A 23197-nucleotide genomic window follows, 5' to 3' on the forward strand; every position below is an offset into this window, starting at 1 on the left:
GGTATTATCATTCGGTTTCAATCAAACATATTTTTTTTCCTTTTGCTTGTTAACCGAGAGCTTATGCTCTTGATGCTTTGTGTTTTTCTGCTTGCTGTTTGAAGAGCTTATGCTCTTAGTGTTTCATTGTTTGGTTGTTGCTGCCATTTTATCCAACAAAGCTTTCATCATTTATAAATCAAAACAGGATGAAGCATGTTTTCGGTGTTTCAATTTTATCGAATGAATGCCTTTTTTGCAGGTGAAATACCAAGGGAAATCGGTAATCTTAGTAATCTGCAGATATTTGATGGTAGAAATGCAAGCCTCACAGGTCATATTCCTGCAAGCATCTTCGACATATCTTCGTTGAGATATATTCTCCTTGGAAGAAATAACCTTTCCGGTACTCTACCAATTGACATATGTAGTAATCAGTCAAGACTTGAAGCTCTTTACTTGGCCCAGAACCAGTTAAATGGTGAAATTCCTTTGGGCTTAGGTGGATGCCGCAAGCTTCAGAATCTAGATTTCTCCATAAACAGATTCTCGGGACAGATCCCACGTAGCATCGGAAACTTAACCGGTCTCAAGGAACTATACTTAGGAGATAATGAATTGAAAGGTAAACTTATTTTATCATATTGTCGTTTTTTTTTACATTACAATTGTTATCTTGTTCTTTCACTGTTGACTTCATCTAATCCCTTGCAGGTGGAATCCCATGGGAGGTAGGCAATATTCTGAATTTGGAGGTGCTGGACATCGGAGAAATAGGGCTCACTGGTCCCGTTCCACCGGTTCTCTTCAACATTTCAACTTTGAAGACTATTAACCTTCCAAACAATAGTCTATCTGGTAGCCTCCCGTGGGACATATGCCTTCATCTTACATCACTTGAGAGGATTGATTTTTATAGAAATGAACTCACAGGAAGTGTTCCAAAAAGTATTGGTAACTGCACTTTCCTCCAATTCATAGATCTTGGAAAAAACCATCTCTCTGGTAACTATATCCTCCCCATATACCATTTAAGTTTTGGGGATTATTCAACCACAAACTAAAACATGCTAACAATATTTGCATGTGTTTTCATGGTGATAACAGGGGAAATACCAGAGGAGATTGGCAATTTACAACATCTTAGTACCTTATCTATGGGGGGAAACAACTTGACCGGTTCAATTCCATCAAAGATATTCAATATGTCAACCATAGAGTTAATTGCATTACAGTTAAATAAGCTTTCAGGACATCTCCCTTCAAGCTCCGAGTATAAGCTTCCAAAACTTACAGTGATATCTCTGGCTCAGAATAGACTCAGTGGCAAACTCCCAAGCTGCATCACCAATGCTTCAACACTCAAAGCCTTAGAAATCGGCCACAACTCATTCTCCGGCTTTCTTCCGAGCTCCTTTGGTAATAATCTAAGGCTTCTCGAGTGGCTCAGCCTCCAATTTAACAATCTTTCACTTGAATATTCTGGTCCAGAACACAGTTTTCTCTCTTCTTTGATGAACTGCAGAATTTTGCGGCATCTAAGCATTGAATCTACTACATATGGTGGTGTCCTTCCAGCTTCAATAGGTAATCTCTCAGCGTCACTTCAATATTTTTATGCAGAAAGTTCCCAACTAAAGGGTAACATTCCAATGGAAATCGGAAATTTGAGCCGTTCGATAGCATTATTCCTTGCGAATAATGATTTGGTTGGACCTATTCCATCACTTGGAAGATTACAGCAGCTTGAAGGTTTGGGTCTATATGGAAATAAACTCCAGGGATCGATCCCAAATGACCTTTGTGAGCTAAAGATGCTGTATGACCTATCACTACATAGTAACCTGCTTGATGGGTCATTGCCAGCATGCTTCGATAATTTGACTTCTTTAAGATATTTGAGCTTAGGTTCCAACAAACTAAGTTCCAACATTCCCTCAACCTTGTGGAGACTTTCAAATATGTTGCAAGTTGATTTGTCATCAAATTTTTTCAGTGGCCCTCTCCCATTAGATGTTGGGAATTTAAAGGTTGTGATCAGCATGGATATTTCTAGGAATCGGCTGTCAGGTAACCAGCCAAGCACCATCAATGGGGATCTCAATGGTTTGACTTATCTATCATTCGCGGAAAATGCATTACAAGGCCATATTCCAGAATCGTTCGGTCAGTTAACTAGCTTGGAATTCTTGGATCTCTCCAGGAACAACATTTCCGGAGTGATTCCGAAGTCCATGGAGGCACTCTCCCATCTCAAATACTTGAACGTTTCTTTCAACAGGCTCGAGGGCCAAATCCCAACAGGAGGACCATTTCGAAACTTATCAGCCGAATTATTTGAGTGTGCCTCAATTGCAGGTGCCACCATGCAAAGATAGCTCCCACCATGGACCAAAGGTGTCAGTTCTTGTTCTAAAATGCATCATTCCAGCTATAGCAGCAATATTGTTAGTGACACTTGTTATTATCCTTGTGAGACGCCATAAGTGGAAAGGAAATAAGCAGAATCGGGAAACTCCATTGCCTCTGGCAACATGGAGAAGAATTTCTTACCATCAGCTCCGAGTTGCAACTGATGGATTCAGTGAAAGTTCCTTGATCGGTGCTGGTAATTTTGGCTCAGTTTATAAAGGCACACTTTCAGATGCCATAACAGTTGCAGTAAAAGTTTTCAACCTGCATATAGATGGAGCATTTCGGAGTTTTGATTCAGAGTGTGAAGTAATGCAGTCTATTCGCCATCGAAATCTCGTTAAAATCATTAGCAGTTGTTCTAACGAGGATTTCAAAGCTTTGATACTCGAGTTCATGCCGAATGGGAGCCTTGAAAAGTGGTTGTATTCTCGTACTTCCACTTTAAATATTCTACAAAGGCTGGACATAATGATCGATGTTGCATCGGCTCTGGAATATCTTCACCATGGACTTCAAACACCAGTGATCCACTGTGATTTGAAGCCTGAAAATGTCTTACTTGATGGAGACATGGTGGCTCATGTGAGTGACTTCGGGATTGCCAAGCTCTTAGGAGAAGGAGAAACCATGAAACAAACCATGACAATGGCAACCATTGGTTACATGGCACCAGGTGATCCTTTTCTTTTGAAACTAAAAATGAACATTGGTATCTTTTCATACATTTTCCAACATCATTTTGAATGAGTTTTGGTGTGATTTCATACAGAATATGGGACATCAGGGATCGTTTCTACTGAAGGTGATGTCTACAGTTCCGGTATACTACTTATGGAGATGTTGACACGAAATAAGCCTACGGATGAAATGTTTACAAGCGAAATGAGCTTGAAGGATTTCTTAAAGGAGTCATTGTTTCATTCAGTAACGAAAGTAATCGATGCGACTATACTCCAGGAAGGGGAGGTACATTATACTGCTAAAATCAATTGCATTTCGTCTGTGATAGAACTGGCCTTAGATTGTTCAGCAGAGTCACCAAGCGGAAGGACAAACATGGTGGATGTCGTGGCCGAACTCAAAAAGATCAAAACAAGGTATCTAAAAGATGCCCGAACACGGTAGATGAGTTATGAGCAGCCCCTGCTTGAACAAAGTATCTAAAAGCTGTTAAATAAAGATCATTGTTGCACGTTATGTTGCTCCAACTTTTTCATCCATCACATTCTAACATGATCCGTCAAATATACTCTATCAAACATATTCTCTGACTGTCTATGAAAAATCCAGGTAACATGATTTCAATGTAAACCAACCGAATTATAGGGTGGTTAAACGCACAAGTTAACAGACCTAATGACCAACTATGACAATAATTAATCACTCATTTAACAGACCTAAGCTCTCCAACATTGTGCAATGTGAACTTCTTAAGGCCATTCGAAAGATATTAACGAGTATTCCTGTCTGAACCGTAACCAGTGTTGGGAACCAGAGTGCTTCCTTTGAACTTTCTTCTTACACGATAATCAGTACCCTTTAGTCTACGTACGCCAGTTCGTCAGTCATCAACCGAGTAAGCAAGACAAGTAAGACAAGTTTCATTATTCAATATCAACAAAAACAAGTGTTACCTGCCACAGGACGTAAGCCATTGTCTTCAACAGGATGTATTATACTGGAATGATCGTGGCTTGGTTAATATACATATCAATGCTGGTGTTCTTGATGTAATTCTGTTAGTGTTCATGTAATGTGAGCTTGGAGATGGACTGCTTGTTATGTTTGTAGTTTATGTTTAAAAAGATATTATTCTATAACAGAAGTGATAAAATGAACATAAATTTCATTTCCATAACATAATTTGTGGTAATAGATAAGATGAACATAAATTTCATTTTCATAACATAACTTGTAGTAATAGATAAGATGAACATAAATTTCATTTTCATAACATAACTTATTACAATAGAGCGTTTACCAAAACAAGAAATTGGAATGTATGTGCAACTCAAACCAATCCCAAAAGGGACTTTTTCTGTTCTTTGAATTATTTGCAACAGTGGGAAGAGGTTCAGATGATGCTCTTTGAACCTTTTGTTTCCCTTTGCTGGTTCAGTGGAAGCCTTACAAAAAAATACCAAAATACACTTTAGGGTTTTGTTTTGAAATTTTGATTCGATTATTTTGTCCAGCAAAAAATTGATTCCATTTCAAGAAAGAGGGTTACAGTTTCGAAAAAAATAAAATTTCGATTCAATTTCACAAAAGTGTGATAGGGTTTCGGTATTAATCGAATATATGCCTTCTTGTAGGGTTCATTCAGTTACAAATTAAAGCATGCTACAACGCTCAAAGCCTTAGAACTCGGCCACAACTCGTTCTCCAGCTTTCTTCCAAGCTCCTTTGGTAATAATCTAAGGCTTCTCGAGTGGCACAGCCTCCAATATAACAATTTTTCACTTTAATATTCCGGTCCAGAACACAGTTCTCTCTTTTTTGACCAACTGCAGATTTTTGTGACATCTAAGCGCTGCAATTGGATCTACAACATATGGTGGCGTCCTTCCAGCTTCAATAGGGAGTCTCTCAACGTCACTTTTATGCAGAAAGTCCCCAATTATACCCATGGAAATCAGAAATTTCAGCCATTTGATAGAATTCCAGCACCTGGAAGCTTACGGCGGCCTGATGGTTTATTTCGTAAGGAAATAAACTGCAGGGATCGACCGCAAATGATCTTTGCAAGTTAAAGATGATGTATAATACCGTATCACTACACTGTAATCTGCTTGATGGGTCATTGCCAGCATGCATCGAGAAATTTGAGTGGCACAAAGCTCTTTGTGGTGTGCCTCGATTGCAAGTGCTACCATGCAAAGGTAGTACCCAGCTAAAATACATCTTACCAGATTATCATCTTCGTGACCCCGCTAATGTTCTTGTGCTAAAATACATCTTACCAGCTACAACATCTGCAATATTGTTAGTGACCCATATTACCATCTTCGTCAGACACCGTAAGTCAATCGAGAAACTCAATTGCCCCTGGCAACATGAAGAAGAATTTCCTACCTTGAGCTTCAGGTTGCAACAAATGGATTCAGTGAAAGTTGCTTGATGAGTGCTGAAAATTATAATGGCGTATTAGAGTATAGAAAGTTAAGTCGGTTTTGAATCTGGCAAAATTCGGTTACATTGTTTAGAGCTGTGACTCTAGCCTTGTATCTACTGTGCCTCATGTATTGAAAGCTTAAGCATTTTTTGAATAAAAGAAAGCATTCATTCTCTGTTTGGTTAGATCATTCTCTCTCTTTTTATCAAGTTCTTTCAAGGCGCGCTTTCAGAATTCAGATACCATAAGAGTTGCGTTGAAAGTTATCAACCTGCATGTAGAATTTCGGAGTTTTGATTCAATGTGAGAAATAATTCAATCTATTAGCCATTGCAATCTTGATTAAATCATTTAACAACAATTTGAAAGTTTTGGAATTCAAATTCATGTCCTTAGAAAGTAGTATTTTCACAACTTCCGCTTTGAATATTTTACAAAGTCCGGAAATAATGACCGCCTGTTGCATCGGCTCTGAAATATCTTCACCATGAGCATCAAACACCACTGTGTTCTGCCTGAAAATGGCTTGCTTGTTGAAGATATGGTGGCACATTTGGGTGACTTTAGGCTTGCCAAGCGCTTAGGAGGAATTGCCGCAATTGGTTTATGACCTCCATTCTCTTTTGAAACTAAAACTTAAAATTTTCTATCTAAAGACCATCGGCATCTTTTTTCCTCGATTTTTCAACAATAATGTGAACGAATTTTCTTGCAATTGCATGAAGAATATGGGGATATCAAAGATCATTTCTACCGAGTGAAGGCGATGTATACATATGTTGACACAAAAGAAGCTGACAGATGAAATGTTTACATACAATGCAAGCTTAAACAGACTCATCATTTCATTCGGTAACGAAAATCATCAATGCAACTATACTCCGGCAAGTGGATTTTACTGCAAAAAAGATAAAAACTAGGTATCAGAAAGCTGTAAAACAAAGATCATTGTATCATGTTATGTTACAGGAATTTTTCATCCATTACATTTGAATATGATCGTTCAAATATAATTTCTATCAACCAAATTCTCATATTAATGCAGTGAAAGAAAATCCAGGTAACACAAGTACAATGCAAACCGACACAAATCAGAGGGGTGGCTACTTGCACAAATTAGTAGATCTGAAGACAATAGTACTAGAACTTGCAAAATTTGCTTCTAATGTTCAATTAACCAAATCAAACAAAATCACAGTTAAGAACGTGATTTGACAACTAAAACAACAAATTATCCAAAATTTAAGAAAGGTGAACAAGCAAAGCTAACCGATAAACATAACACATACAAGTTTAAGCTTTCATTCATCCTCCTGGCTTCGCAACCGAGCAAGTTTGTTAGTGACAACAATATCAAGGTGTGCTGCTCGTTCCACGATCTCTTTTCTCTTCTTTGTGGAAACATCATGGGCAATCTCAGCAGAGTATGTCCTGAGAAGCAATGAAGTAAAACATTGAGAACACAAACATAAACGATATACATTGAAAATGATTAATCAGTGAGTTAACAACAGTACCTGTTGTGCATCATCAACAGTTCAAGCTCTCCAACATTGTGCACAACAAATTTCTTAAAGCCATTCGGAAGATAGTGACGAGTCTTCTTGTCAGAACCATAACCAATATTGGGCATCAAAGTGCATCCTTTGAACTTTCTTCTTACACGAGAATCAATACCCTTTGGTCTCCGCCAATTTGTCTGTTGTCAACCAACAGAATATCCACAGTAAGACTAGTTTCATATATTCAATATTAACATAATAAAGTTATATGAGCATGGAAAAGCGGCATATAAATGTAACCAGGGATTTAGTAACAGAAAGCTTGTGATAGAAAGAAGCTAACTGTGTCGCAAGACCTGTTAACATTTTTATCCACCCTTAAAATGAAATGTCTAGTTACAAATACATAAAAACTAGACATTAGATACCATGGGTGAGAACCTTTCTCGTGAACTTTTCCAAAAGGCAGGAGCAAATTGAAACTAAGCAAGGAAAGTTTAATGTTGAACTTTTTACCTATATCAGTAACTTCAAGACTAAGCTACAGTATAATTTTTTAATAAAGATCAGCAATCTCGGCCGAAAGATGGTGAATATTTATATAATCATCATAAGACACATCAGGTTTGATGATTCATTTTCATCATAGATTGCAGCAACTGACAAAAAAAGGAGGAAAAAAACAGTTATATCAATTAAAATTTGACCCCAAATTCCCAGAAAATTAAACAAAATATGCAAAAGAGATCAGATGGTAGTGCATGTTTGTATTCATCATTCAAATGCAGAAATGATGGATAAGTATCATCACACCTCCTTGCATATCTTAAGAAAATCAAATCCTATGAAGCATAAAGAAGTAGAACCATTAACTCATAGCAATTTCTGTTTGGCAAATTAACAAATTGAAAATAATCATAAAAAGAGAATATTTTACAGGTTACACCCCATTGGAGTAATGGTAAATGGATCAGATAGTCGATCGCTAATGTCTCAGCATATTGCAACTCAGACTAGGTGTCAAATATCTATCTTCATATCCACATTCAATCAAATTTTAAAAAAATAAGATTTTAGACAAAATTTTGCAAACAAGTGAAGCTGCAGACAATAATTACAAGTGGAAATCAGATAAAAAAGTCAATCACCAATTTTGCATATGAAGACATTATTATATGCAAAGTAAGACTGGGGCGACAATAACTGTCATCATGTTCCCTTTTTCCCTTGAAAAACATAGCTCAAACAAAAACATTTGACCTATATCATTAATTTTAGGACTGGGCTACATTAAAATGTTTGAATAAAGATCAGCAATCTCAGCCGAAAGATGGTGATTATTTATATAATCATCATAACATAAATCAGGTTTGATTATTCATTTTCATCATAGATTGCAGCAACTGACGGAAAACGAGGCAAAAAACAATTAAATCAATTAAAATTTGACCCCCAATTCCCAAAAAGGTAAAGAAAATATGCAAAAGAGATCAGATGGTAGTGCATGTTTGTTTTCATCATTCAAATGCAGAAATGATGGATAAGTTTCATCACACCTCCTTGCATATCTTTTGAAGAATCAAATCTTATTAAGCAATAAAAAACTAGAGCTTATTGATTTTTTTTGCAAATAAAAGAATAAAATATAGTCAATAAAAGTGAATATTTTACAGTTTACACCCCTCATTGGAGTAATGGTAGATGGATCAGATAGTCGATCGCTAATGTCTCAGCATATTGCAACTCAGACTGGGTGTCAAATATCTATCTTCATATCCACATTCAATCAAATTTAAAAAAAATAAGATTTTTAAATAAAATTTTGCAAACAAGTGAAGCTGCAGACGATAATTACAAGTGGAAATCAGATAAAAATGTCAATCACCAATTTTGCATACGAAGACATTAATATATGCAAAGTAAGACTGGGGCGACAATAACTATCATCATTTTCCCTTTTTTTTCTCAAAATAAAACGACTGAAGAAAAAAATCAAAGCTTGAAAGACAGTGGAATATCTATTAATATACCTTGACGGAGATTTTGCGATCGCTCTGGGGTCTCTTGAATTTCTTGACTCTCTTCTTCACGATTTTCTTACTTAAAAGGGGAACAGCCATTTATTCTTCTTACCTCCTATACCATTAATAAAGAACAAACAGAATGTTATTAAAGCTGCCGGAACAATGTTGATGGAAGAAATCTATAGAAGCAAAGCAAAAGGAAGAGATGTCTATTTACTGGGAAATTAGGGTTTTAGGTTGGCCGCCCGGTTTTGCTTCTATGGAGTTGTGGCAGCTTATATAGCGATGTTTGGTGAGAAGATCTTTTAGGGTTATATTCTATTTTGAGCAAAATAGACAGTTGGTCACTCAACTTTCAAAAGTTTTTATTTTGTGTACTAAAAAATAAAACATTTTATTTTAGACACTACCGTTAAAATTGTTTTCATTTTGGTCACAAACAGTTAATTCAGTGGTTCTTTTACATTCATTTTAGTCACTCAACTTTAATAAATTTTCATTTTAGTCACTCAATTTTAATAAAATTTTATTTTGATCACTTCTTTTATCTTTTTAAATTCTTTTTTAATTTTTTTCAGAACTAATTTTATTTTTTTAATAAAAGGGAAAAACTTGGGTGTATAGGAAAATGTTAGGTTTTTACATTAAAAATTTGTTTTTATTTTTTATTTTCTTTTTTAGGATTGGTTTTATTTTTTTGTCCAATAAAATGGTAAAATATGGGGTTTTACAGATAATTAATTGAGTTTTATAGGAAAATTTTGGGTCTTTTCAAGAAAATTCTTTTATCTTTTTAAAGAATTTCATTTTCTAGAATTAATTTTAAATTTTTTCCCAATAGAAAGTTAGGGTTTTATAAGGAATTACGTAAGTTTTTATAGGGAAAAACATTTTATTTTTTTATTATCCCTTTTTTCTCTTTTTAAATTAATTTTATTTTTTCTTGATAATAAGGGAAAACTTGGATTTTCCGGTGAACTACTTGGGTTTTAAAAGGGAAAATTTGAGTTTTCCGGTGAACTACTTGGGTTTTAAAAGTTTCATCACTATAGTTGAATAACTCAATTTTCTGATAAATTCAGTTTTTTTCTTTTTTCTTTTTTTAAAAAATAAAATTAATTTAAAAATGAAATGAGCTATCAAAATGAAAAATTGTTAATGTTGAATTAATGGTGGGTAATCAAAATGAGTATAGTTATGGTATACTAAAATGAGTATACCATAACATTGAATTAATGGTGGGTAATCAAAATAATAATAATTTTTAACAGCAGTGCTTAAAATGAAAATAGTTTTTGACCGCAATACCTAAAATGAAAATTTTTATTTTCCAATGATCAAAACAAAAACTTGTGAAATTTTGGTGACCAATTGTATAGTTTACCATTTTATTTTTAGGGTTTTGTTAACTATACTATTTTAATTAGGAGTTAGTCTATGTACCTTTTTATTTCAAAATTCAAATATTTCTACAAGCCTAACTATTTTAATTATAGCAATTTCTTCTAGGGTGATTCATGAGTGGTTAAATTCAAATATTCAAAACCCTTCAAGGCAAACCATAGTTTGTTTGCTTGGTGTACATGGAAGAATAAAAATGTTTTCACTTTACAGGGAGCGACTTGGAGTCCTTTCAAGATTGTTAAAGTCTCTGGGTTAAACCTAATGACTCAGCTTACAATGAAAACTCATTAATGCAACATGAAACTAGATTTGGAAATTCTTTGCCAAGTAATTGGGTCCATTTAAGCACTGATGGTGCCATTAAGATAGACTCAGTAACTGCATTCGCTGGGGAGTTTGATGTGACAGAAATGGAGGTACAACCGTTATTTGGGGTAGTGTTTAGTCTTTGATGCCAATTTATGGAGTATTCTAGATGGTTTGGTTCTTCTTCAAGGCCACGGGTACCAATGGGTGACAATTCAAAGTGATTGCTTGGAGGTGGTCTAGGTTCTCCAAGACACTCCATCGGCAACATCAAGTTCTGCTTTGATCAGGTGTATCTAAAAACGTTTGATGCATGTCAAGCACTGGCCTTTACAACACGTCTCAAAGGAAGATAACCAAATTATTGACTGTGTAGCAAAAATGGTCTCAAAAGGGAAAGAGAGCCTGCAAGTGTTCGATGATCCTCCTAGGGAGATGCTAGCAATCCTTTAATAAAGCAAGTGGTATTTTTGCTCAATTAAAATATAATGTAATTCAATTGTTTTGTTTATTTTCACCAAAAAAAAATCAATTCGAATGAGCATTTGTAAAACGAATCAAATCATAAATAATATCTATACAATCGTATAGACAACTCATATGATTTATTCTTTAAAAAGGCAATGCCTTTAAAATAGAAAAAAATGTTTGTTTCTTTTATCAATATGTGATGTCCAAATTATTCATAAAACAAGTATAAATGTGCTTACGATTTAATTCACACATTTTAAATATGTTACATGCTCGAATTAAACTGATATTTAATGTTTAAGTGAATAGTGTGATTGAAAGAAGAATCTAATTGATATAGTATTGATATTTTTTGAGACTTAATTAAAATATTTTAAAGTGTGAGTACCAATTCAAAATTTGAACCATTAACCCTTTTTTAAACTTTTTTTATTGATGCATTTTGAGTCATGGATGGTATCTATCGGATTTATCAGCTTAATATTTACCATGATAATTTAAAAATTAAGGTTTTATTGTGAAATTCATCCCCTATTTTATGAAAAGTGAAAGTAAATTTATTTATTTCACTTCACAAAAATTGGAAAATTGTCCTAATTGTTAATTTAACTGCTGATTTTTATTAATTATTTGCATATAATTTGTTAACTACTAATTTTCATATAATTAATTTAGCTGATAAAATTTAACAATATTACTTAACAGAACTTTTTAATTTTCATAAAATACAATAATCAAATTATGATAAATTAAAATGACTTATTTTCATTTTTTTGTAAAGCAGAGACGAAAATTCATAGTTAAATTAAAAATAAATTTAAAAATAACATATATGTTCATCAATTGAAAACATGTTTTACATCCATAATTTCATATATATACACAAGTGGTGACTGGTGAGGGTAGGATTGGATTTTTTTTCTTTTTTCTTTGAAGCATTTCTAAAAAATCATTTCTTCCTTTCCTATGAATACTCTCAAAAAAAAAAAAAAAGCCAAACAAATAGAATTTTAATGAAGTTAAAAAGCAAAGCTTTTCATTCTATTCTGTGATTTCCATAACACAAAGCTTATCCAAAGAACATGCATTTAAGCAACTGAAAATTGTAGAATAAAACTCGTAGGAGTTAGGAGATGAAGGTTCAACATGAACCCATTTTTTCTCAACTAGCTCCACATGTGAATTTGGCTTTGCTATGGCGTAGAATTGAAATTTATGTATCTGCCTTGTCAGCTTCTTCATTGTATCTATTGAGAATACCATGCTGAAGCCTTCCTCAACGTCCTCCGAATGTTCGAAAATTTGAATGCCAATCTCTGCTTCCTTTTCGTTAACTAATCCGAGGAGCAGCGGTGAGCTCCTGCTGATATATCTTTCACCATTGCATACCTGCAAGATGAGCATTGTACTATATAAATGCATGTACATTGTATTATATGAATGCAAATGCAAGAACTCAGTTGAATGGATGAATCCACCAGTTTAAGTGATTCTGTGGAAAGACATTCGACTTGCTTCTCGAGTCTGTTATAAACACATAGGCATGCATACAAAAGAACTGTAACAAAGCATGACATAGGCATGCATACAAAAGAACTGTAGCAAAGCATGACAATGCCCAGGAATAGTTTGTATGTAGTTTATTCCTCCAAATAATATCATAGTTGGCTTTTCTCTACACACAATCAAAACACAACCGCCATGGTACTTTCGGATTGGAAGTATATTAAAATGCTTTTCTAGTTTTTCTTCTGGCATATCACAATCCAGTTAGATACCAAATTCACTAAATCAGTGAATGGTAATAGATTTCAGTTGAGAAAATTGGCAGCGTTGCGCCTATGACTTCATGGAAGCAAAGCCTACTTTCGGACTTGATTCATGAGGCTCTTATTATTCTTTTGGAGTATTGTAATGTCTTAAAAGTTTAGAAAAATAAATAAATAAAAGATTTTAAAGTCTTAGCCTGTTCCTTTTCATGGGAAACAGACTGAAATTTTTTGAACTTTAAACTATAACAAGGCTTCTAACCTGAATATACTCGACACTGTTCTGTGCAAGATTCTCCACGATATTGTCTGATGAAAGCAAGCTAATGACTCCTCCGGATCCAACCGGTGATTGCAAAATCTCCCAAGGTGATTTCATCAAAATCTTATGCCTGTTTTGTTCGAACAAACTGCCAACAACTGGCAGCCTCTCTTCTTCCAAGAACCAAACCTGTAATTTGGTTGGTAAATAAAGGTACTAGTATGTATATATTTGTCTAACACCCTGAATAAAAGCAATCCACATCCAACATTTTCGAATAAGAAATAACATTAAATTACAAACATGATCTTAGGATAAGTTCATACTCGACATTGGGATTCAACCAAAACCAAAAGTTTGTGAATACTCAACCGGTATTACTAAATGTTAAAACATTAGACCAAAACCAAAAGTTTGTGATTACTCAACTGGTATTGCTAAATGTTAACATTAGGTGCCTTAGGAGATCTGATTTATTGAAGATCAGAACTCTATTCCTGAAGTAGAAGGTATAGCTAGCAAAACTTTCATTACAGGCAGACATAATTCTAATTTACACTCAGGATGTAGAAAATAACAAAAAATAACATTTAAAAACCAAAGCTATCCACAGTGAAATATGATAACAAAACCTTCAGCCTGTAATTAAGGTTACACATCTCTTTACTCAGTGGCTTGTGTTTAGTCTTGTAGGTCGTTCAAAGATCACTACCCAAAAGCGGAAACGAAAATAACAAGATAATTCCATGACCATAGCACTAACCTTTTCAGGGTCAAATCCAAAATAATTGTTACTTGAGAATAGCTTCTTCATAGAAATGATTTCATCGGCTGGGCTAATCAAAACCAGTGGCATAGATGATCTATATTCAGCCTGCGAGCATCGAGCAAAAAAAATTTACATTCATAAATTTGAACTTCAGTATGAATCAAATTTTTAAAAACATGATGTTGCAGAAAATAATATTATTATAACAGCAGTAGCTTATAAATAAAAATTTCATTTGCACGAACCAGCGACACTGAAAACTGAAAATGAAAGTTCTTATCTCGGCATCACCTTAACAAACCTCTCGTCGTCACAAAGCAACATCTGAAGGGAGGATGTTTCAGAATTCTCCCTGCTTGTTGAGGAAGAGAGACTGAGGTCATATTCTTTTCCCCGGTTCTTATGGTCACTCATATCTAAAACAACTGCAACTTTGCCCTTAGAAATAAGCTGAAGTGCCTTTTCTTGCAAAGTGAAATTTGTTCCCAGCTTCTCCTCACTTGTTGATGGAGTAAAGCATTTTTCTGATATCCTCAATCTATTTCTCACCAGCTTAGTTCCAGCGAGTGATTCAGTTATAGTCCATCTGGTTGAAGAAGCAACACCAAAAGCAAGAATTAATAATTTAGCCACCACTGTAAAACACCATCACCACTTAATACACTATATAGAGAATGCCTTCTAATCCTTATGGAGTTTAAGATGAAAAGTAATGATTTCTTTTTCCACCCTATTTGAAGAGAATAGAATATATGATCAATTTTTCAACAATTAAAAAGTTTTGATGAGTGCAAAGCGAGGAAAAGAATGAACTAAGGTATTGAAAGGTTAATGGTACGTGAAACAGGCCAAGACAAGTAAAAATATCAACTGCTTATGACCTAAGACAAGAACTAGACATGTATAGAACAAAAATACCATCCAGTCTGAACCAGAATAAGGCATGTATCCTTGATGGCTATCTAATATATGAGTGTGTTTCTACATTATACATACATATATAAAAGCTTCACCTCTTTGAAGCTATCTCAACATTCTCCAATGCCTGCTGAAGCAATTTGGAATTAACACTGACAATCTGATCGGCAAGTAAGCTCGCTTGGGATTTCTCTCCAAATCTGAACCCATGAAATACATGTTGCTGCTCCATTTCACTCAATTTCTTTTTTGCAGCTATTAACCGCTTTTGGAACCTTTTCCTTTCTTTCCATTCCTGAAATATGCCTCAAAATTTAAGTACTCTATATGAAAAAGTTTTACATGAAAATATAATGGATTTCAGGAGTAAGCAGAACACGGTTTAGGAGAAATCTTGGCAAGAAATGAACAACAAATTGAGTAGATACAAAAAAATATGGCTTACAAGTTGGCGCCTTTCTTTCTTGGACCTCTCATCAGAGCGTACGTTTAGCTCGAGGAGTCCCTTTGGAGGAGTAATCAGCATTTCTCTTCTATTCATATCAACATTAGGAACAATTTCCTTGACAAATGGTACCCAAACCAAGGGACCAGAATCACCAGCTTCAGCCAAACTAGATAACTCCTCACTTCCATTAGGCATAGGTTCAGCTGATTTGAGCATGACATGTAAGAGATCATTAGCTCCACTATTGAAAACATTAACAACTGCCCCCACAACTTCACCAGTTTCCTGAAGAAGGCATTATATACAAGACTTAAAAATTAGCTTCATTAATCACAACAAAAATTAACAAGTAAATAAACAATCATCTAAAATATGAGAAAGAAATAGATAAAGTTGAATGAAGAGCACAGATAAATTAATACACTCATAACAGCAAATTAATTGTTATGATAAAAAGATCTAAAAGCCAAATTCAACAGTTAAGCTGTGTCGAAAGGTGGTTTCTAGATTTTCCTATGAAAACTTAATGTCTGGCCCTAAATATAGGACTGAAAGAACTGTTCATATGTAAATGAAAGAAGTAAAAGAAAAATAAATACATAAATAACAAAAAGATTATGCTTTTACAGAACTTGTCAGATTGGTATATGTAATTAGGGGTGTAAATGAGAAATTGATACTCACAAGCTACTCGACTCGATTCAGTAATTATCGAACCCAGCTCAAGCTCAAGCAACTCAAACGGCTTGCGAGCCTTATCGAGCTTTTTAATTTTAATATATATTTTAAATATTTTCATATTCGTAAATCACGTTATTGCCTTTACTACATATTATTAACCCTAAGCTTACTTATCGAACCGAGCTCAAGCTCACACTCAAATACACAAGAGCATAATCAAGCTCAAGTTAGACCTTGAATACTAAAATTGATAAACTAGCTTAATCAATCTCAAGCTATGTATTGAGCTTCGAATTTCGAGTCAAGCTTGCCAGTATTCAGGCTCGGCTCGACTCAGTTACACCTGTATATGGAATATTAAGGGCTGATGAGCAAATAAGTACATTACCTTGAGAATGACTCTCATTCCAACAAGATCACGAGTATAAAATTCACCTTCTTCCAAATGTGGTCTATCTTCTTCCTCTGCCAATAAAGTTGAACCTACAAGTTGCCTGGCCTGAAAAATAAGAACTTTAAGTGTTTAATTAGGAGAAAGTAAAAGCAAGCATAGAAAAAATCAAAGGAGATATCTTAAGGAAAGAGGCAATCATTATTATGATGTAAACAAATGTAAAGAACAAACTTTGTCTAATCATCTCACTTGATCCACTGTTTCAATCCCACTGAAGCTGAGTATCCAACTCTTCTTTCCAGGATGTTCCCTTCCTTCAACAAGCTCTACTTCTTTAATTGTTTCTTTACCTGAAACTTGTTGCTTTAACCATCTTCTCCCAGCCTGAAAATGAATCAATTTTTCATAAGATCAAAAAAAATAAATTTTAAAGACATTAAGCTAATGCAAAGAAGAAGAATAGGTTTCTAGAACATGTCCCACCTTGCAAAACCGCAGTTCAGGAAAATCAGTGTTGGGTTTTATACAAATTTCTCCTTGTAGCCCATGAACACTGGATATGTACCCAATTTCAACAAAACTAGAAACGTTCTTGCTAGCTTCAATCATTTCTTCAGTAGCTGAAGTAGCCATGTTGATGTCAATATACACAACAATTGAAAAGAAATGAAATATCAAAACCCCAACAAGTAAGAAACAAAAAAAAAAGAAAGCAAAACCCATTATGAATAACCCACCAATTGAGCCAAAAACTGCTAAAAATTAAAAGTAAAGCAAAGAGTTACCAGTGCTGTGCAAAGGAGAAAAGCCATGGCGCCGACCGTGGAGACGATTCAATGAGAAGCGGAGAGAAGAGAAAGCAAAGAGAGAAGGAGAGAAACGGGTTCTGATGGGAGCTGTGAGTGGACAACATGTGTGAAGATAGGCTGGCGGTGAAGATATTGGATTCGAAGAACAAAGAAGTGAAGCTTTTTGCATCTTTGGTTTCTGCTCACTTTTTCTTTTTTGAAGTTTCAGTTTAACTGTTTAAACTACATATGGTTTCATCTCATATCGTTTCACTGGATATTTTGTCAGACTAAAATATCAAATGATGTTTTCCACACTTACGTGATTGAAAAATATTTAAAAATCTGGGTGAGAACAAAAATTGTAAAAAAAATTATGGTTGAAAATTATTAATTTTTTATAAAATATAAAAAATGAAAAATACTATTATAATAATATAATTTATTTTTGTAAAAAATTTACTTTTGTTTTTAAAACACAATAACTTTTTATAAACGAAAATACGTTCAACACTTAAAAAGATTTTATAAGTGCTAAAAGCTCCCAAAGTCATCTTCAAGTGTTGACCCTAACGGTATATTTGGTTCACTGGAATGGAATAGGACTCTAATAAAATAAAGTTATAATCAGTGATTCAATTGTTTAGAAACAATTGAATATAATGGAATACAACTATAATAGTATTATTGTGTTTGATTGAATGGAATAGATTTGTAATAATGGTATAAAGAAAAAACTAAAATGACCAGAATACCCTTAGCAAAAAAAATTTAGGTAGCTGATTCTTATTATTAAATTTTAATAAGATTATTATTAAATATAATTTAATAAAAATAATATATAATTTAATAATATTCTTAATATAATTATTTTTATATTATAATATTTAAAATATTTTATTTACTACATTTTAAAATAATACACTATTATTTAAATCCACAGCAAGTGATCTCCATTATAGTTGACACAACAAACACATGGTTAGAGTAGTGCATTTGCATGATTTATTATGATATTTAAATTCAAATCACAACCACTTGCACTATAGCTACTAGAATAGGAGGTCAAGTTTGTGACATAAAATATTGTTTCATTAAAAAAATTCAAATTTAACATTACATAGATTGCGGTTTATTAACAAGTGATATAAACAACCTTGAATTTTACTTTTCTTCCTTATTACTGTCTGAATCAAGAAGATAACAAGAAACGCAAAAAAACAAATTCTATGTTACTTATTCTGATTCGTGTAAAGAAGGGGCTTGGTTACAGGGAAATGTGAACGAAAAGGTTTAAAAGAAATCTATAAAGAAATTTTGTTATGTGCATCATCGAGTTTTGCCATTTATGCGCGATATGTATCATTGTGTTTAGCTGTCATTCGACTATTCAATTACGCCATGCGGAAGATACCTCCAATTCAACGTCCTCTTCCCACCAATTAGAAGTCTGCAATAATTCATGATTTTGTTTGTTGGTTAGCTGATTAGATTTTCACGATGCTTAATCTCTACCATGTAATATATGTATATATATAAACCGAATTTCCCACCTTGTTTCCATAAGTCCCATGGAATCAAATTCATCAAAAAAAGAGGAGGCAAGGTGCAGAAGCAGCTGCTTTAGAGAAAATATATGTATATATATAAATCGAATATTCAAACAGCTTACAATGACAACATAACATGTTTTAAAATAACATCAAGTGTAATTTTGTTTTCTAACTTATTTTCGACTGCATTTAATCACCAAAAATGCGGTGCAATAACTAATTTTAGACTCATTTGTACACCACAATTTGCAGCACTTAAACTCTTCAATTTACATCATTTGAGCACCTCAATTTACAACAATTAAACACTTCAATTTACAGCATTTAAACACCTCAACTTACAACACTTTAACATCCCAATTAACAACATTTATACACCTCAATTACAACGATAAACATCTCAATTTTCAGCAACTAAACAATTCAATTTGCAGTACTTAAAACACTTCAATTTACAACATTTAAACACTTCAATTTGTAGCACTTAAACACTTCAATTTACATCATTTGAGCACCTCAATTTACAGGAATTAAACACTTCAATTTACAACATTTAAACACCTCAACTTACAACACTTTAACATCCTAATTAACACCATTTATACACCTCAATTACAGCGATAAACATCTCAATTTCCAGCAACTAAACAATTCAATTTGCAGTACTTAAAACACTTCAATTTATAACATTTAAACACTTCAATTTGCAGCACTTAAACACTTCAATTTACATCATTTGAGCACCTCAATTTACAGCAATTAAACACTTCAATTTACAGCATTTAAACACCTCAACTTACAACACTTTAACATCCCAATTAACAACATTTATACACCTCAATTACAGCGATAAACATCTCAATTTTCAGCAACTAAACTATTCAATTGCAGTACTTAAAACACTTTTCAATTTACAACATTTAAACACTTCAATTTGCAGCACCTAAACACTCTAATTTACATCATTTGAGCACCTCAATTTATAGCAATTAAACACTTCAATTTACAGCATTTAAACACCCCAACTTACAACACTTTAACATCCTAATTAACACCATTTATACACCTCAATTACAGCGATAAACATCTCAATTTCCAGCAACTAAACAATTCAATTTGCAGTACTTAAAACACTTCAATTTACAACATTTAAACACTTCAATTTGCAGCACTTTAACACTTCAATTTACATCATTTGAGCACCTCAATTTACAGCAATTAAACACTTCAATTTACAGCATTTAAACACCTCAACTTACAACACTTTAACATCCCAATTAACAACATTTATACACCTCAATTACAGCGATAAACATCTTAATTTCCAGCAACTAAACGATTCAATTTGCAGTACTTAAAACACTTCAATTTACAACATTTAAACACTTCAATTTGCAGCACTTTAACACTTCAATTTACATCATTTAAACACCTCAATTTACAACAATTAAACACTTCAATTTACAGCATTTAAACACCTCAACTTACAACACTTTAACATCCCAATTAACAACATTTATACACCTCAATTACAGCGATAAACATCTCAATTTCCAGCAACTAAACGATTCAATTTACAGTACTTAAAACACTTCAATTTACAACATTTAAACACTTCAATTTGCAGCACCTAAACACTCCAATTTACATCATTTGAGCACCTCAATTTATAGCAATTAAACACTTCAATTTACAGCATTTAAACGCCTCAACTTACAACACTTTAACATCCTAATTAACACCATTTATACACCTCAATTACAGCGATAAACATCTCAATTTCCAGCAACTAAGCGATTCAATTTGCAGTACTTAAAACACTTCAATTTACAACATTTAAATACTTCAATTTGCAGCACCTAAACACTTCAATTTACATCATTTGAGCACCTCAATTTATAGCAATTAAACACTTCAATTTACAGCATTTAAACACCTCAACTTACAACACTTTAACATCCTAATTAACACCATTTATACACCTCAATTACAACGATAAACATCTCAGTTTCCAGCAACTAAACAATTCAATTTGCAGTACTTAAAACACTTCAATTTACAACATTTAAACACTTCAATTTGCAGCACTTTAACACTTCAATTCACAACATTTAAATACCTCAATTTGCAGCACTTTAACACTTCAATTTACAACATTTAAACACTTCAATTTGCAGCACTTTAACATCTCTATTAACAACATTTATACACCTTAATTACAACAATAAAACATCTCAATTTTCAGCAACTAAACACTTCAAATTGCAGTACTTAAACAGGGCTTTAAAAGTACAAAAATGAGCAGCAACAGCATCTACTTTGCTTGAGCAACAGGAAATTTTTGCACTAATTGGACAACAACTAAATCTGAAATAAACGAGTTTAACTAGTACAAAACAGTAGCAACCATGAAATTTTTAAAGAACAATTTTTTTCCCTATTTAACTATCGCCAAATCATCCATGTAAAAATGATAAGAACTTCAAGCATGGAAATAATAAAGGAGTTAAAGTAAACTCGCCATTAGCAACACTCAATTTGTATTTCTAAAAGAACATGTCATTCGGCAAATAAAACTCGATTTATTCATTAACAACACATCATCAATATCAATCCTAGAGTTATACATTTTAACCACGGCAACCAAGCACTATAAATTACAGCTATAACTCCTCTCAATTTATCATTTTAAGATACCACAAATTCATTATTAAGATCGTTTAAATTACAATAATTAATCCACTTCAGATAATGTTTTAAGACAACATAAATACTTACAGCATGAATACTTACATTTTAATCACGATACAACAGTAGGGCATCTTAATTATAACTATGACATCTTCTAATTGCAGCTTAAGACCTTAATATTTAATCAATTCCAGCAGCAGGTTATCTTAATTTCATTACAAAAGGTCATATTCGGACAACATGTATGGAGTTTGCATGCCACATGGTTCACTCAACAACTAACAATCATCAAGACTTTTCCCTCAATTTTCATCACACTTACCAGCATCAGAGTACAACCAATGATTCAAGAAATAACTTAAACTCACACCAAAACAAAGAGCAGCCATTTTTTTTCCTTATTTACAACTATTTCTTCAAATTTCCAACATGATTTATTTGCTCCTAATCGAAAATCAACAGTAGCTAATTGACAGTTTAATCATAAAATTCAGACGACTTAATTGAAGGAACCAACTAGTTAATTCAACTTGACAATTAACTAAACGAGTAAGTGTGTGTGTAAATTTCAAGGGAAACTTACCGAATTCTTCCCCAAATTGCTGTTACGAGCACAAACTTTCTCCTGGCCTTTACCAATTTGATCGTCTCCCACCTCTCAAGCTTCTTAATATGAAGAAACAACTATTTAATATGCCAAATCAATGGCCTCTCCCTCCATGCAAGTGACCTCCCTTTTTATTTCATCCATTCGAACCAGCAAAAAAAAAGAAAAGTAAAAGTACAAACAAATAAAAATATATTATAGAAGAAAACATGAAGCTTTCCCCTTCCTTTCACCACCGATTTCGCTTCTCACAGTCAAGGAAAAAAATTTTAAAAATTTCCTTCTCCCCTTTTCTCCTCTGGAGTTTCGACGTTTGTGAGGAAGATGGAGTTTCGGCGTTTTCGGCATTTTTGACGATCAATGGGTGAAGAAATACATGGTAAAATTGTCTGGAGGAAAAATTTTGCTATTACATCCGTCGTTGAATGGGCTACTCTTAGCCCCTTCACCGAATGATGATTTGGTAAATCAGACGAATAAGAGAGGAATAGCCATTCGCCGAATGAAGAAAACGGTGAACCAAACTATAGCTTAACTGTTCATCCAAGAATAATTAGGGAATGGCTATTCCATTCCCTCCAACCAAACGTGGCATAAGTGTTTATACATATGGTTTATGTATCAGACCCCTACCTCATTGGTTTTTTTTATGAGTATCCAAGGGTACCAAAACACAAATGAGGAAGTATCATATCCCAATATAAAGATATTAGAATATGAGCTTCAAGATTCGATACCTAAGGCTCTAACAGTCATATTATTTTAAGTATGATACCGAAACCTAAGGCTTGGGTATCAGAATATAGGTTTCTACAACTGCACTTAATGCTTGAGTAAATGTCTTCAACAGCTTAAACTTCAAACAACTAAAAATTATTGAAAAAATATAAACAGAGTTCAAAAACATCAAAAAGATTACAAGAAACAAGTTTATAATGATTATTGTGCAAAATTCAAATATTTCATTTGTAATTCTATATTTCTTGTATACGTACTTAGGGTTTCATTCACTTTATTATTTCAAGTACTATAATTTGTTTGAATGAGTTTGAATTAATATATATATATAAGCTTTTAAGAGGTATTACTTGTTTCAATTCT

At 33.5% G+C, this 23197-nt stretch overlaps 4 protein-coding genes, 2 long non-coding RNA genes and 7 other non-coding genes across 14 annotated transcripts; 3 read left to right on the plus strand and 10 right to left on the minus strand.

Moving 5' to 3' along the window:
- Positions 1-6: 6 nt before the first annotated feature.
- On the plus strand, positions 7-3591 carry LOC121222314 (LRR receptor-like serine/threonine-protein kinase FLS2). The gene is made up of 4 exons (XM_041102823.1): positions 7-604; positions 694-984; positions 1087-3067; positions 3164-3591. The coding sequence occupies exons 1-3, from the start codon at positions 196-198 to the stop codon at positions 2355-2357; spliced, it is 1971 nt and encodes a 656-aa protein (XP_040958757.1). The 5' UTR covers positions 7-195; the 3' UTR covers positions 2358-3067; positions 3164-3591.
- Positions 2366-3519, plus strand: LOC121222441 (probable LRR receptor-like serine/threonine-protein kinase At3g47570). The gene is made up of 3 exons (XM_041103209.1): positions 2366-2378; positions 2420-3067; positions 3164-3519. Exons 1-3 carry the CDS (start codon positions 2366-2368, stop codon positions 3517-3519), a joined length of 1017 nt encoding a protein of 338 aa, XP_040959143.1.
- A 757-nt stretch (positions 3592-4348) lies between the features above and the next one.
- LOC121222315 (uncharacterized) lies at positions 4349-5694 on the plus strand. The gene is made up of 2 exons (XR_005919549.1): positions 4349-5276; positions 5361-5694. It is a non-coding gene; the product is annotated as an uncharacterized lncRNA (long non-coding RNA).
- A 119-nt stretch (positions 5695-5813) lies between these two features.
- LOC107913148 (60S ribosomal protein L32-1) lies at positions 5814-9373 on the minus strand. 2 transcript variants are annotated; one of them, XR_005919548.1, is made up of 6 exons: positions 9253-9327; positions 9042-9147; positions 7027-7208; positions 6799-6940; positions 6215-6407; positions 5814-6152 (listed from the first exon to the last, which is right to left on the minus strand). XR_005919548.1 is itself a non-coding variant. In XM_016841623.2 (5 exons), exons 2-4 carry the CDS (start codon positions 9129-9131, stop codon positions 6811-6813), a joined length of 402 nt encoding a protein of 133 aa, XP_016697112.1. In that variant the 5' UTR covers positions 9132-9147; positions 9253-9373; the 3' UTR covers positions 6206-6407; positions 6799-6810. The 2 variants fall into 2 exon arrangements, 1 of the variants encoding a protein (XP_016697112.1); XM_016841623.2 differs by lacking the exon at positions 5814-6152 and having other exon boundaries at positions 6206-6407; positions 9253-9373.
- On the minus strand, positions 7303-7450 carry LOC121222938 (small nucleolar RNA F1/F2/snoR5a). Its single transcript, XR_005920308.1, has one exon. It is a non-coding gene; the product is annotated as a small nucleolar RNA F1/F2/snoR5a (small nucleolar RNA).
- Positions 7580-7666, minus strand: LOC121222925 (small nucleolar RNA Z196/R39/R59 family). The gene has a single exon (XR_005920295.1). It is a non-coding gene; the product is annotated as a small nucleolar RNA Z196/R39/R59 family (small nucleolar RNA).
- On the minus strand, positions 7753-7829 carry LOC121222921 (small nucleolar RNA Z195/SNORD33/SNORD32 family). The gene has a single exon (XR_005920291.1). It is a non-coding gene; the product is annotated as a small nucleolar RNA Z195/SNORD33/SNORD32 family (small nucleolar RNA).
- On the minus strand, positions 8136-8228 carry LOC121222944 (small nucleolar RNA U31b). Its single transcript, XR_005920314.1, has one exon. It is a non-coding gene; the product is annotated as a small nucleolar RNA U31b (small nucleolar RNA).
- Positions 8324-8410, minus strand: LOC121222923 (small nucleolar RNA Z196/R39/R59 family). Its single transcript, XR_005920293.1, has one exon. It is a non-coding gene; the product is annotated as a small nucleolar RNA Z196/R39/R59 family (small nucleolar RNA).
- On the minus strand, positions 8496-8572 carry LOC121222922 (small nucleolar RNA Z195/SNORD33/SNORD32 family). Its single transcript, XR_005920292.1, has one exon. It is a non-coding gene; the product is annotated as a small nucleolar RNA Z195/SNORD33/SNORD32 family (small nucleolar RNA).
- On the minus strand, positions 8873-8965 carry LOC121222943 (small nucleolar RNA U31b). The gene has a single exon (XR_005920313.1). It is a non-coding gene; the product is annotated as a small nucleolar RNA U31b (small nucleolar RNA).
- Positions 9374-12224: 2851 nt separating the features above from the next.
- Positions 12225-17561, minus strand: LOC107913147 (uncharacterized). The gene is made up of 10 exons (XM_016841621.2): positions 17243-17561; positions 16941-17077; positions 16707-16841; positions 16452-16562; positions 15380-15667; positions 15030-15229; positions 14308-14602; positions 14011-14121; positions 13248-13436; positions 12225-12605 (listed from the first exon to the last, which is right to left on the minus strand). Exons 1-10 carry the CDS (start codon positions 17433-17435, stop codon positions 12258-12260), a joined length of 2007 nt encoding a protein of 668 aa, XP_016697110.2. The 5' UTR covers positions 17436-17561; the 3' UTR covers positions 12225-12257.
- Positions 17562-18393: 832 nt separating this feature from the next.
- Positions 18394-22986, minus strand: LOC121222316 (uncharacterized). The gene is made up of 2 exons (XR_005919550.1): positions 22073-22986; positions 18394-18695 (listed from the first exon to the last, which is right to left on the minus strand). It is a non-coding gene; the product is annotated as an uncharacterized lncRNA (long non-coding RNA).
- Positions 22987-23197: the final 211 nt, after the last annotated feature.

This window comes from Gossypium hirsutum, chromosome D10 (genome assembly GCF_007990345.1).
Source record: "Gossypium hirsutum isolate 1008001.06 chromosome D10, Gossypium_hirsutum_v2.1, whole genome shotgun sequence".
Classification (NCBI taxonomy): domain Eukaryota; kingdom Viridiplantae; phylum Streptophyta; class Magnoliopsida; order Malvales; family Malvaceae; genus Gossypium; species Gossypium hirsutum.

Bases quoted from the DNA above. Each gene is read 5' to 3' on its own strand.
- LOC121222441 (XM_041103209.1), top strand. The intron at 3,068-3,163 runs GTGATCCTTTTC...GATTTCATACAG, and splicing joins CATTGGTTACATGGCACCAG to AATATGGGACATCAGGGATC.
- LOC107913148 (XM_016841623.2), bottom strand. From the start codon at position 9,131: ATGGCTGTTCCCCTTTTAAGTAAGAAAATCGTGAAGAAGAGAGTCAAG. The intron at 7,209-9,041 runs GTATATTAATAG...GGTTGACAACAG, and splicing joins ATCGCAAAATCTCCGTCAAG to ACAAATTGGCGGAGACCAAA. The intron at 6,941-7,026 runs GTACTGTTGTTA...ATTGCTTCTCAG, and splicing joins CTGTTGATGATGCACAACAG to GACATACTCTGCTGAGATTG.
- LOC107913147 (XM_016841621.2), bottom strand. From the start codon at position 17,435: ATGCAAAAAGCTTCACTTCTTTGTTCTTCGAATCCAATATCTTCACCG. The intron at 16,563-16,706 runs GTGAGATGATTA...CTTATTTTTCAG, and splicing joins GGATTGAAACAGTGGATCAA to GCCAGGCAACTTGTAGGTTC. The intron at 15,230-15,379 runs GTAAGCCATATT...GGCATATTTCAG, and splicing joins AGAAAGAAAGGCGCCAACTT to GAATGGAAAGAAAGGAAAAG.
- LOC121222314 (XM_041102823.1), top strand. From the start codon at position 196: ATGTTTTCGGTGTTTCAATTTTATCGAATGAATGCCTTTTTTGCAGGT. The intron at 605-693 runs GTAAACTTATTT...AATCCCTTGCAG, and splicing joins AGGAGATAATGAATTGAAAG to GTGGAATCCCATGGGAGGTA. The intron at 985-1,086 runs GTAACTATATCC...TGGTGATAACAG, and splicing joins TGGAAAAAACCATCTCTCTG to GGGAAATACCAGAGGAGATT.